At 39.1% G+C, this 14,552-nt stretch overlaps 1 protein-coding gene across 2 annotated transcripts in view; it reads right to left on the bottom strand.

Annotated features, from left to right (window-relative positions):
- Positions 1-13,045, bottom strand: part of mtr (5-methyltetrahydrofolate-homocysteine methyltransferase) — a 98,897-nt gene extending 85,852 nt beyond the window's left edge. For both annotated transcript variants that reach the window (XM_037980812.1, XM_037980815.1), the window contains exons 1-3: positions 12,855-13,045; positions 2,742-2,953; positions 2,523-2,612 (exon numbers count right to left, since the gene is read on the bottom strand). In XM_037980812.1, the coding sequence (XP_037836740.1) occupies positions 2,523-2,612; positions 2,742-2,953; positions 12,855-12,897 (345 nt within the window). In that variant the 5' untranslated portion in view covers positions 12,898-13,045. The remainder of the gene's footprint in view (positions 1-2,522; positions 2,613-2,741; positions 2,954-12,854) is intronic.
- Between the last annotated feature and the right edge of the window lie 1,507 nt (positions 13,046-14,552).

Genomic DNA, 14,552 nt, shown 5'->3' with positions numbered 1-14,552 from the left:
TTGATTTGTATAGGTTTATTTGAAATTTAGGTGGTAGTTACTTGTTAGTGCCTCACCTTGGCAGCACTAACTGTGGAGTGTGTAAATTAAACCATTTTTACAGTTTTTGTAAAATTTTTGTACCCTGATAATAAAAATTGAGTGTAGGCCAATGCCATATATTGGTATTGCCATAGAATTGCAATAACTTTTTTTTTTTTTCATGGGTCACTCTATAAAGGATATATGATGACAAAATGATTGGTTGATCCCAACATTCTGGAAGATTTTTTCAAAAAAGCCATTTTCACATTATTTACTGAAACTTGCGTTTCAGCCAAATATGGTGAGATGTATGTGAGACGCATATTGGTATTGAAACTAAATTGCATTAAGTTTTTAATATGCTATAATGGTCTACAAGGGTCACTCTATAAATGACATGTGATGACAAGATGATGGGTTGATCCTCACATTCTGGAAGATATTTTCAAAAAAGCCATTTTTACAGTTTCTTCATATTTTGCCAATTTTGGAATTTGGGCTAATACTGAATTGTTCACAGATTTTCCATGGGTATGGGTCAATTAAATTTTTTTCCATAAATGTGTAGCTTAGGAATCCATCTTTCATATTTATGCCAGCAAAATGGCCTACCTTGGTCCAAACTCTGGCAGTAGAGCAAGAAAAATTGCTAATTTTTGGAATTTTCCAAACTTGTAAAAGTTGAATAAAGTTAGTCTTCTAAAATGTGAATAGTGCTTTTACACTTAACGAGTAAATATATATGTTACACCTTTTGAAAATATAAAGCTTCCAGATGTCAGTGATAAGTATCATTAATATATAGGTCAAGCAAATCTGTCTCTAATTTGCACATGAAAAGTGCTAAAAATGTGACCGTCTGAGGCACCAAAAGTGCTGATTTAGGCAATTTTTCAGCCAAGCTCGTTTCCATGGCAACCAAAGTAATATTTTTGAAAATACTTTGGGATGTGCCATTTTATACCTAAATACGCATGTGTGAAAAGTTTCATTAAGATCCGCCAACCTCGACTTTCCACCCTATGACTGATTTTCTCTGTCGGCTGCTCTTAAAAAGGCCTCTTTAAATTGTGTTTCCAACAGCAAGAAGTTTGAAAATACAACATACCTTTGGATGTACTGAACGACATGTTATTCTTTTAATTCCCCTGTTTTTATACATGCTTTCGTGTGGACTTCCATCACCCTTTTTGCCATAAAGTTACTAGAATTATTCATTTATAATGCATTGCTTAATTGGTGAATAATGTAAATATGCAAATAAATCCCCTTTAAACCTAAAGTATATTAATCTTCAATTTTATTTCATGTGAAATTAATGGCCTACAACCAGCTCCAGAATCCGTAGAGTGACAAGCATAAACTGAGCTAAGGCTAACAGCTGAGTTAATCTGACTTCCAGCATTACTGTTGTTTGTTAATGCTTATTGTTGTATATTTTTGTTACACCTGTTCACCTTTTTTTATCATGACAGTCCCAACCCTTCGACCACTTCCCAATGCAAAAATCACATAGGTTGTAAAGTTACAAAGAGTCTGTATAAATCATCCATCAATTTATTATCTATATCTGCTTGTTTCCACTCAGGCTTGCAGGAAGTTGGTGTCTAAGAGGCACCCTTGTCTATCTGAGCAAATTGCCAGTCCATCACAGGGCCACAGAGATAAACAAGAAGACAGGTGTACCGCCCCCAAATTCAAATCCCCACCTGCCACTATCCCAGGAGCGGGTCACGCTCCCGAGATAGTGGCAGGCTAACGCAGAGCCTTTGACACCACAATCCTCCAGCTGGGAGTTCAGAATACTGTGGTTGTCTGTATCAGAGGTAGCTGTCGGGTCTAAAAGCAAAAGGACACCTGAATCTCCTGAATCTCTGTCGCTAATTAATGATCACAGTTAATAGTTATTAATATAATTATTGTGTTCTTAAAATGTACTTGTACTTCTTGAGACATTATTTGCCTTCTCTTGGATGTAATCCTGGCCCATCATAAATACTGTTGCAACAAATGTTTACCAAACAAAAATAATTATAAACATTTGCAATTTGGGAACTAAAGCTCAAGTTCATATTTTGTGCAGTCCAAATTAATCAATTTTAGCAAACTTTTTTTTGAATCACTTCATATACTGGATGTCACAGAAAAGGAGTATAAACAGGTGTATTTGTAGGACAGTCTAAAGATGCACCTAAATAAAAAGCAAATAATTTTCAATAATAATTACTAAATGCACACCCTCCCATACACATTATTAAATTATATCTCACTGAAATTTGAACTTCTGAATCAACAAGAGGCCAAAAAGTAACTTCACAGTACGATAACAGCAAGGCCACATGAGTTAAGAGTTCACAGCTGTAGGTAGAAGTAGATGCATCTTAAATTCTAAGAACTAACTTATCATTGGTTAATGAGTTAACACCAGGCACACTGTGTACTTGACCTTTATGTTCACCGCATGAGTTGTGTGCTGCAGTCAAGCAGACAGTGCATACCATGTGTTCCAGTCCATAATCTGCCTGGGCAATGGATGTGCTGCTGAATGTATTTGTCTCAATGATGTCAGCACCAGCCTGAAGATACTCCTTTAAACACACAGGAGAGAACAGCTTTAACACACAAATACTGAAGCACATCATGAAATTAAAATACAAAATAAATGGATACTGAGTGCCAGGTTTTCCGGAGGTAAAGACAGAAAGAATAAGAACTACCTTGTGTATTTTGTAAATGATTTCAGGTCGTGTGATACTAAGAAGGTCGTTGTTGCCTTTCAGTGGAAACGGGTGGTCTTTGAATTCATCTCCCCTGAAATCTTCTTCTTCGAGTTTGTGTTGTTGGATCATAGTTCCCATTCCACCATCGAGGACCGCTATCCTTTGCTGCAGCAATGCTTGCAGCTCCGACTCTACTGAACAGTTGCATCCTGGTCAGAAAATATGCATAACTTCAGTGCTGTTCAGTTATGGTAAAAGGCAACACATAAATCACATAAAATATGGAGTAAAGCTAGCCTTACACAAAAAGTACATTTATTTTTCCAACATGGATCTTAAAAGATTTGCTTTTTCTGGGAGCAGGCTGAATTCATGACTGGAAAATGAGCGATAAATTGTAAAAAATAAATAAATAAATAAAAAAGCCCAACCAACCAACTGCCTTTGTTTTTGCCACTTCATACACTTCTACAAACATGTCGTTCCATTCACAACTGAAAACTTTGGTTTTTGTTCATTCTAACTTGTAAATTTGCCTGTTGATGTACCAAAATCTTTTTAAAGTCTTCCGGTTGAAAATGTTGCTGCCAGAATTCTAATGAGTGTTAGAAAGAGAGATCAGATTTCTCCAATTTTAGCTTCTCTCCACTGGCTCCATGTAGATTTCAGAAGAGAATTTAAAATCTTGCTTCTTACATATAAAGCTCTCAACCAAGATCCATCTTATATTAAAGACCTTATTGTCGGTAGCACAGAAAGCCTCACTATACTCACTTCTTCACTAGAACTTCCTCTCTTAAAGCTGGCTTCAATTTACGTGCCCTTTTCCCTCCATGAAAAGATTCTGGTCTCAGGATGTTGGTCCTAATGTTTTAATTGTCTTGTTCGAGGTATGACCTAGTTCACCTGATCTCTCCAATCCCTACAGGATTTCGGGGGCATTTTTTGTGATTGTTGCGGGCTAAAATGCCAGATTTCGCGGGACATTTTCCGAAAACTTTTAATATATAAACCAAAAATACTCACTAGTTTTGTAAGATAATTACCAACAAACATTGACATTCTCAAAAGGTGCTTTATTTGAGAACTTTGATAGCTTATAAACTGACATTCATGACCATTTCTGGATTGTCCCTCGTCTGCAGCTCTCCTCACATGTTTTGCAGACAAAGTGTTTGTCGATGTGTTTATGTTCGATGATTACACTGCAGGACGAGCAAAACAGCTTCCCCCCCCCACTCTCGTGCAGCTGGGGAGGAAACTGGTTTGCGCGGTTCTTTGCTGAAATCTTTGTGGGCAAATGTGAAGCATTAGCGCACATTTTCGCTCCGGTCACTGCTCCTGCATGCTCCCGACATTCTGATGTTAACAGGAAGTGACGTCATGTCTTCGTGAGTTATTTGGGGTTACTTTGTATTCCACACTACACAAACCCACAAAGAAGACACTAGACTGCAGAAATGGTGGCGAATCACTTTAAAAACAATAAATATTGGGAAAGTTGTGGGAAAGTTGCGGTGTTTTGGGCAAAGTTGCAAAAAGTCGCGATTTTACGGGGTTTGCTTGATTTTGTGTTAATAGTTGCGATCGCAATATCGCAAAATCCTGGAGGGTCTGTCTCTCTCCTGCTAAAAAGGACTTAAAGCTGAACTGAAATCAAATCTAAAAAAAATTGACATTTCATGTATGTTATTTAGTCCAACATCCACACAGCATTGCAGGGGCTTATTTTTCTGACTTAAAAGTTAAATAAACTGTTTTTAACATTTAAGTCAATTTCCTAAGTGGGTTATTTGTGGAGCGGAGTTGCCATCCTGGCAATATTTATGTAAAGGCAGAAATGTGTGCATAATACTCAACAATTGTGAATAACTCAAATTTGTAAATTTTGAATAAGATAAATCACATACAACATATATTTTGTGTATTTTATCTATAAGAATATAGTTTTTAAATGTTACAACTTCATGAATTTACAAATACAAAGTTCAAGTTTACAGATGTGGTTTATTATTTATGAATACAAAATACTTTGACTGTTTGTGAACAATTTTTTTTTTCTTTGAGAATACAAATTTACAACAGTGATCTGACGTCACAGGGTCACAGGCTGGGTAATGGAGAACAGAATACATAGATTTGCGTTGTGCATGCGCTGTAAATGCTTCTTTCAACTTAGCACAGAGAAACACAGCGCCGAGATCACAGACATAAATACATAGACGCCTCATTACATGCTGGAGTGCATCCTGCATTGCAGCCATACTCTCTGCATCATAAAAACTAACAGGAGTAAACGCAGAGCGAGTAGCTATGACCAGCCTACGGTTGCAATAACCGGCATAGTATTAAAAATAGATCACACAGAAATACCTTTTGCAAGTAAGATTGAACAAAAATGTTGGTTATTTGACCATTTAAGATATTATGTTATGACTAATGTTATTTGGCAATCAACGAAATGCTAACAGGAGGAACTGTTACTCTTTCTTATTAGCTCTTGCTGGATTTTTTTTTTCTCACATTTTCAAGATTTCCCAGTAACACAGATTTAAGGAGGCAATGGGAAGTTGCAATAAGAAGGGAGGGTTTTGTTGCTACAGAATCGTCCACGCACTGTAGTGAACATTTCAAGCCAGAGAACTTTGACAGGACTGGCTTAGAGTTACTGTGACATCTGCTGTGGGAAGAGGTGGGTTTTTTTGTTTGTTTTTACAGTGTTTTATAAACATTTTGTGTTTTTAATATTGTGAAGTGTCCTTATGTGTCTTGAAAGGCGCTAACAAATAAAATGCATAATTATTATTTATTAATTAATTAATTTATTTATTTATTAACTGCATTACATTTGCTTGTTAGGAGTAGGTGTCAGGGTGGGGGTGTTTATTTGTTGTTTAGTGTAAAAAAAAAAACTGTTTAAAAAAAGATCTTATTGTTCCTTATTTTCCTAACAAAGCACTTTGCTGATGTGCATTCAGACTGCAGGCTTTCTTGTGGTTCCTAGAGTTTCTGAAAGCAAATAGGGAGGCAATTGCCAATTTACTTTGTTGCCTTACAATCTGGAATTTGAAAAAAAAAAAAAAAAAAAAAACTTCTTCTAAACAATAATAATAAAATAAAAATAAAAAAATAATAAAACTGCATGCCCCCAAAACTCAGTACTTTACAATGCCACCTTTTGCAGCACTTACAGCATCAACTCTGAGTCAGTAACATTCAGCTTGAACGGTAACAAAACAAAAGGATCACCAGGAGTGATGAATACTTTTGCAAAGCAGTATATTATTGTTGCCTGTAACTTTGTGTTCTGGTTTTTTTTTCCCCCTGATAGAAAGTCTGCCTAGCGTAACGTGTCTGTGTCCATCTCTCTTTACCATCCTCCCCAATCCAAGCTGGTTGAGGCAGAAGACTTTTCATCTTGAGCCTGGTTCTGCTGGGGGTTTATAACTGTTAAAAAAAAAGTGTTATTTCTCTCCGCTGTCGCCCATTACCCAGTGAATACTCAGTATGCAGAATTGGACTAAAATAAACATTCATTGAAATCTTCTAGATTACTTTTTTACTAATTGGCATTTTATAATTTACTGAATCTAATTGTGCTTTAACTGGATTGAATTGGGCTGTATGTAAACTGGAATTGAATCTGGAACTAAACTGCATGTTTGACCTTTGGTTATTGGTAAGGCACAAAAACTAAATGTGTGGAAAAGTAGTAAATGCCCAAAATAAACCCCTAAAAAAATCTTCTGAAATCCAAAAATCAAAAAATGAGGATACTTATTAAAGTTATTTACTCGTGTTTTAAAATATTTTAGTTAGCAGAACTCTTTGAACCATTTCAATAATTAAGCAAGTTGTCAGAGAGATATGTGGGCGTCAGAGAAAATGTTTCAAAACAGCCTCAGACACATCACCTGATTTATTGACCAGGTCACACCAGTCAGGCCATCCTGAACACTGCAGAACTCACAACAGTAATGACGATGACTGACGAGGTTTACTCTCAAATGCACCATAAATGTTTTAGGATATGTGTGTAGTTGTATGTATTTATGTGTGAGGCAATACAAATGTTTGAGGAAAAACAACTGAATGTTAAGTCTTTAAAGAATCTAGGAAAAAAAAGTTTTTAAAAAGCAGCCATTGTTTTAAGTAATTGATGTAATACATATTCATAGACAAAAATAAAATAGAAATAACTGAATGCATGAAATTAAGTGTTAATGTAAAATTTTCATGCAACAAACTGTCACTCTGCTGGAACCTCATGGTCGGCCCCCCTCCCCCCCCCAAAATAAAAATAAAAAATCTTTAAACCCACCACTGTTTGGACTAGACCGACCAGGATTGTTAAAAGACTTATCCCATCCCAAACGTAGCCTGTTTCCGCTACTGAAATCAGGCTTGACGTAAAGACCAGGAGGCATTATGGCCAAGACTGAGGCTGTTTACGTGACCGATCTCCTGGAAACGATACTGATTTTTCTATGTTAACTGAGAAAAAGGTGCACATTTTTGCAGTAATCCTGTTTCTGTTAAATCTACTGTACTTTATTACTATTGTATTGCATGCCAGGCCACTAACTGGTGCTGACATGCACAAGAGCGCAGACACTATTCTTTTGAGCATGTAAATAATTACATCCAAATTGTGACTATACTGACCTTTGTTTGGACCGACAGTGAGGTTGGGTTGCTGCTACATGTTGGAAAGGGTGAGTAGCACAAACAGCACTCTGCTATTTGCCATTGTTACTGTTGTTGTTCTACTCGAGCTGCACAGTGTGCATGTGCAATTTCACATATTGCAGCTTCCTTTGAAATGCAACAGGGCGTATCCAAAGTTTCAGTGTCAGAGAATCTGATTGCTGTTGTGTAAATGAATAGCCAAAGCACACTAAAATGTTCCTGTTTCATTGAAAAACGTTTGTAAGTATATCAGACCTATGTGTGGTGCCATAACGCTGACACAAAAATACACCAGATACAGGAGGCACTTTCAGTCAGCTGGGCAATGTGCCAGGTAGAAGCGATGATGAGTGTGGAAGGGAGGAGCCTCCTCTTAAATGGAGAACAAAGCATTTGCTGGTGGGAGGAGGTTACCTAAATCAGAGATGACTTAACAATGTGATCTGGTCCTGGAGGGCCACTATCCTGCATGTATTACTCGTTTCCCTGCTCCAACACACCTGATTCGGTGGCAAAATTACCTCTTCACGTTCTGCAGAAGCCTGTTAATCACCCATTGATTCAAATCAGGTGTTAATAATCAAAGATTGAAAAGATTACTAGGGTCTCTTTGGCATTTTCCCTTATCATGCAAAAGTGTGACGTATCATGTGCCAAGCACAGGAACGCAAACAAGGCAGTAAATAGCAAATATGAATAGTGTGAGGGGGAAATGGTTTAGTGCGTTGCAATTAATTGTGTAACCCAACCCAAAACTACAACAGCTGTGTCAGTCTTCAGCTTCTCAAAGGACAAGAAAGTTTGATGGATGTTATTTTAGCTCTTGGTGAAAATTACAACCCAAAGTCTGGTGACTGCCTGCAGTTAATGTTTTGAAGAGAACCACCTGAAAAACAAACCAATAGAAAAACCACCACCTACTGGACCGGCTCGCGCAGTCTGACCAGCAACAGCAGCCTTTAGCTGTACAGATGTACTCCTTAAAGACTGTGTGACATCGTAAAGCTTGGGGGTTTCCCTTTTAAAATGCAGGGCTCGAGTTCCTGACAGCATCACTACAGACCAAAAAAAAGCATGTTTTCAGACTGCAACTTTTGCTAACAAAACTTGCTCCCAAGCCGAGGTAAATGGTTAGTGTTGTGTTAGGAAGGGCATCTGGCATAAAACACAACAGTAACATGAATGTTCATCCAAGGGACACCAGGGTTTCCCCCAGTGTTTTATAAGCCTGGCACGCCACCAGGCTTTGGTGACCCGGCCGCCAGGCTAAGCTCCACTTGTTTGTTATAAATACGTCATTTTTTATACACGTTTTTTTCCCACCCGCACCTCCAAAACCGCTACCTTTATCTACCTCACCGCAGGAGGTTGAACGCGCCAACAGGGACATCACCGCATGGTTGTTCCCACCATGCGGTGTCGCATTGTGCACCTTGTGTAATTTGGGGCAGGCCGCGCTCCGTTCAACATGGACGGTTTCAGTGCTCCAGCTGAGCTAGTTCGCCTGTATCAGCATTTATATGATCCCTCTATGAGAGATCACAAAGATAATCAAACAGTTCAAAACTACTGCTACAGCCGATAAAAAGGAGTGTTTATAGACCACAATAGTTAGTTAAGCTGAAATTCAGTGGGTGGCTTTACAAGACTGAATATGGTAAGTATGTTTTGTACTTAGTGAAAATATTACCCATGTTTACCAGTAAAATGATGCTATTAAGTTCAGCATTAGATACGTTTTGTTACATTTAGTGATCCAACATGCAGCCTGTGCCACAAAAAGCACAGTACAGTACAGCATCTCTCTGTTTTTCAGAGTTCTCTGTTGTTGACAAACAGGGTGCTGGTGGAAATTGTGCAACTGTTATTTGAAGACCCCGAGGAGGGAAACGTGCCAGGAGACAGAGGTAGAAGAGCAAAGTCAAGACTGTAAAACTGAGGGTAGCAATTCTAAACATAGGGGAGAATGACAGGCAAAGGTAGAGAGCTGGCTGACATGATGTAGATGGGTAAAGGCAGACGTATTACAGGAACAAGAGTGGAAGGGCAGCAAGGCTCATAGCATTGGGGTGGGGTTTAAGCTGTTTTACCATGTTGTGGATAGGAAGAGAAATGGAGTAGGGCTGGTCCTGAAGGAGAAGTTAGCAAGGAATGTAGTTGAGGTGGAAAGAGTCTCAGATAGGGTGATGTGTCTGAAGGTAGATGTAGAAGGTCTGATGTTCAATGTTGTCAGTGGTTATGCTCCACGGGTTGGATGTGAGGTAGAAGAGAAAGAGAAATTCTGGAAGGATCTTGATGAAGTGATAGACTATTCCCAGGGAGGAGAGAATGGTGGTCAGAGCAGACAGAGTACATGTGTGTGAATGAGAGGGAGGCAGATGGAACAGTGAGGCTACAAGGAGCAGGGGTCACAAAGGTGCAGGACTTCAAGTACTTAGGGTCAACTGTCCAGGAAAACAGGGAGTGTGGTAAAGAGGTGAAGGTGAGAGTCCAAGCAGGATGGAGTGGCTGGAGAAAAGTTTCAGGAGTGATCTGTGACAAAAGGGTGGCAGCAAAGGTCAAAGGAAAGGTTTACAAGACAGTGGTGAGAGCAGCTATGTTGTATGGTTTGGAGAAAGTGGGACTGACAAAAAGACAGGAGACAGAACTGGAAGTGGCAGAGCTAAAGATGTTGAGATTCTCCTTGGGAGGGACAAGGATGGACAGGATTAGGAATGAGGTCATCAGAGGTACAGCACAGGTTGAAGGACTGGGAGATAAAGTTAGAGAGGTCAGACTGAGATGGTTTGGATATGTGCAGAGTAGTGCTGGGCGATATAACAATACATATCGTGGGGACGATAGAAATGTGTCTATCGTGATATATTTTCTTCTATCGTCTCTATCGTTTCTATCGTTTCTGTCGTTTCTATCATAATTGTATCAATGATTCATGTAAATACTTCATAACGCAAGCTACGACGAATGTATTAGTGTTTTCACTTTGCATACATTCAGTTTATATAAGTGATAAATAAGAAGAAAAAAACTATTTCGCGAAGAACCTCCGTTTTTTGACATGATGGTGCTTTACGTGTGGGTTTGCGACATGCTTTACGGCAGCAGCTTTCTGTGCAGCCCGACGGCACACCATATTCTGTGACCCACCGTATGTGTCTGCATTTAAGTCATAAGTGCTGAAAGATGGAGACGCATGAAGTATCAAACCCAGGGTTGCAACAAGTAGAGACAGCTAGCAGGCAGCCCAAGAAGAAAGACTTTTACCAAAATTAGGGGGGACGTCTGTGATTTGGTTCAAGAAGTCCGTCACGGAGCAGAAAAAGGTAATATGCTAACTCTGCTAATGCTAACTCTGCTATTAGACCGTTTTCTCATCTGACGCCAACACAGACGTCCCCCTCGTCCCCCTAAGTATTTCAAAAGTGCCTTTTTGTAAAACTGTAGTTGTGTAAATATTTGGCACAAATATCTTACAATATCAAATAATAAATAGCCATATTCTGACTTTCTGTCAACTTTAATCATTTTTTTTACTAAATCATGGTCGTCCAGCGGTCAGCCAGAGATAGGCCGGCGAATGGCCACCTTCCACCGGGCTTAGCCTCTTTTCTGGGGGAAACCCTGTGAGGAGGAGGTGATTAAACCATTTGAATCAGGTCTGTTGGAGCAGAAAAACCTAAAACTCCCAGGAGTTTGACACCCCTGCTGTAGAGGATTGTTGATAGTGGTGGATGTTGATGGTGAGCACACAGAAGAGTTCAGTTGGGGGGGAGCTCATTAAATTTGTTGAAAAACTGATAGGGTTCATATCCACACTGATATCCACTCCTCTGCTGTTGGTCTTTTTAGGACCAGTTATGGTTCTCATGCCATTCCATGCCCCTTTTAAATTGTTTTGCTGGAGCTTGCCCTCTAGCATCCTCCTGTATGAGTATTTTGCCTCCTTGAGTTTCAGAGGCCGTTTACACAAAGCTGTTTTACAGTCAAACTATAACATTTATTTTACAGTAAAACTGTAACATTTATGTTACAGTTTGAGCCTTTCGTTTATGTAACAGTGGTCGGATTTTCTGACACTGTTTGAACCCAGGTCTCTGAGTGGAACTTTTTGTACCCTTCCATTTTCAATTTTAAAGGTCAAATCGCACATGCGCACCACACAGACAACTGCAGTCATTAGCTGTTCTGCATACACAGGAGCACGTCAACAACAATAATAATGGCGGACAGCAGAGTGCTGTTTATGTTACTCACCTTTTTCAACATGTAGCAGCAACCCAACCTCACTGTAAGTCCAAACAAAAGTTGGTGTATTCATCATTTTGGTCGTAACTGTTTACATGCTGGAGAGACTGTTGTCTGCACACGTGTGCATGTAAATGCCAACTAGTGGCCTGGCATAGAAACTACAGCGGTTTCAATGAGCACAGCAGTACTGTGTTAATGTGTAACTTTTCCAATCAACATCTGAAAATCTTTAAAGTTTCCAGGAGATCAGCCATGTGTAAACAGGGCCTCAGTTTCAGTTGCCCTCCGCACTTTTCTCACCTCTTGTCTGTCCCCATCCCTAAATACCCTCTTGTTTAAGGCTTCTTAATAAACCATATTTCACCAAACAAACAAACACTGTGAGCAACTGAACAATGTTTTGCGCACATCCTCCATCAACTGCTGCTGAGCTTGGGTCACTGCACAATGAACTTTAACTTCTTTAAAATCAATATTTTTTTTGTCTGCATATGACTACCTCTTCATGGTTAATTTTGTACACCAACTTAAAAAAATGTTTTTTAAAAAAACGCATTTTGTTTTTAGTTTGTTGTCCACCTTTTAAATTGTTATTTTCCCAATTCTGCTCATTTGTCATTCTTTATACAGCCTATACATAAGTGGTTCTGGAAACATTTCACTGTGTTGTACTTATATATGCATGTGACAAAGTATCTTGAATCAGATAAGTAAACAACTAGATGACAAATTAAAGTATTTATACTAATTCTAATCAATGCAAACTCTCTTCAATCTAACTCAATAGCTAAGAAAAAATATATACATTTTTTAAAGGGAATTAATTGCATAAATCAGCACTGTGAGTGGCATTCCTATTTAAGTAAATCCCAGCATAAATCACAAACATGATCTATTGATTAAATCGTTTACTCGTAAAACCAATTTATCATTTTAAATACGGTTTTTACAATATTTTCTTCTCTACTGAGTTTTCTACTAGTAGTTTGATTTGTTCCATCCAAGCCACAGACCGAAACAAACAAACAAGCAGTCAAATCTGAATTCAGGACATCTGCATTTCATTTACTGGTAATATACTCTAACGCACGTGTAGTCAGTTGCCAGCAGCTGTTTAATGGAGTTTAGCTAACAGCTAACCTTACAAACAGCGTCAAAATTAAACATGTTTACCTGCTCCTGAAGAGGACTGACGGCAGACGTTAGTCGGAGCCATATGGCAAACAAGAAGTCGTGAAACCAGCTTTACGGTCCCTCTAAACACAAAGTAGGTAATTTTGTCACTTCAAAACTTTCTCGACACCGACTCTTATTTTTTCGAGACTACTGCTGCTCGTCCTTTCGGCCCAGCACCACTTTCTAACTTCCGGCGGCACTCCTTAACATTAAAAGCACTACATCCACGACAACTCAGTGTGCATACAAGTTTCTCAAATTAAGTAAGTTAAATAAATAGGGAAGCAGACCAAAAAGGCGGGGACACAATTGATATAGTTTTCTTCTGACCTTAAAAGATATTAATATAACGTAGTCAATTTTACAGACATTAATCTAAAAATTGGTGTGGCTGTAGCAGAGACTCTTCCCCCAAACAGATTTTGAATGCTAACAGATTGAACCAGATATTTGTTTAAAATTTTGCCATTAGGCCTACTTATTTGGAGTCAGGTCTAGCAGTTAGCAAAATATCTCTCTCAAATCAATGGATGGATTTTATTGAAACTTTCAGGAAATATATATCCATCCATCCATCCATTGTCTTCCACTTATCCGGGGTCGGATCGTGGGGGTAGCAGCCTAAGCAGGGAGACCCAGACTTCCCTCTCCCCAGCCACTTGGGCCAGCTCCTCCTGGGGAATCCCAAGGTGTTCCCAGGCCAGCCGAGAAACATAGTCCCTCCATCTTGTCCTGGGCCTCCTCCTGGCGGGACGTGCCCGGAACACCTCATCAGGGAGGCGTCCAGGAGGCATCCTCACCAGATGCCCGAGCCACCTCAACTGGCTCCTCTCGACAAAATATATATTGGATGTATATTTATATTTGATTAGGTTTCAGCATGAATCCAATTCAAAATGGCAGCCACAGCCAACTGGTTTTAAAAAATCCAAGGATGTCTTATAATTCAGTCAGTTTTACAGATATTGTGTTAAATTTTGGTATGGTAGTAGTTGAGAGTGATTCATAACACATACTCTAAGTGCTACTCAATGTGTGACATTGCTTAAAACTTAGGTGTTATAGTCTACTTTGTCTGTTAGCAAAATATCTCATGAAGCATTCAACAGATGTTAATAAAATTTTCACAAAATAATCATAAGATGTATATCTACAACCAGGGGTCGAAATTAGCACCCGCCACCGGCCAAATGCGGGTAAATATTTCAAGTGGCGGGTGAATTTGATCAACACACACGCCACTGTGGCGGGTTGGCAATTCAAACAGAAAATGTGTTATTTGTCCTCCTGACATATAGGGGGCAGCAATGTGCTCGAGTTGCTGCTGTTACGTCGAGTCGCATTACCCATCAGATACGGTTCCCCCCATAGACATTATATAAGAGACTTATAGACTTATACTTAAGACTTATATTATGTCTATGGGTCCCCCTGCGTCTCTGTGCCGTGTACGCGGCAAAAAGCGCACGTTCATGTTCAACATATAAGTCATTGCTCGTAACCGCCGCGCTGTGCTCACGCTGCAAGGGAACTACGGAGACCATGAAAGGTCAAACAACTTGTTTTGGCGAAGTTAACCCACTGTTTTGCTAGCGTGATAGATAGACAGACAGACTCTGTTATGGACAATATAGACAATGTGTGGACAAAAACAATTAATAATTAAAAATAAATAATGACTTATCTATTAACAGA

This window comes from Kryptolebias marmoratus, linkage group LG2, assembly GCF_001649575.2.
Source record: "Kryptolebias marmoratus isolate JLee-2015 linkage group LG2, ASM164957v2, whole genome shotgun sequence".
NCBI lineage: Eukaryota > Metazoa > Chordata > Actinopteri > Cyprinodontiformes > Rivulidae > Kryptolebias > Kryptolebias marmoratus.
This window is presented reverse-complemented; position numbering and strand designations above follow the sequence as displayed.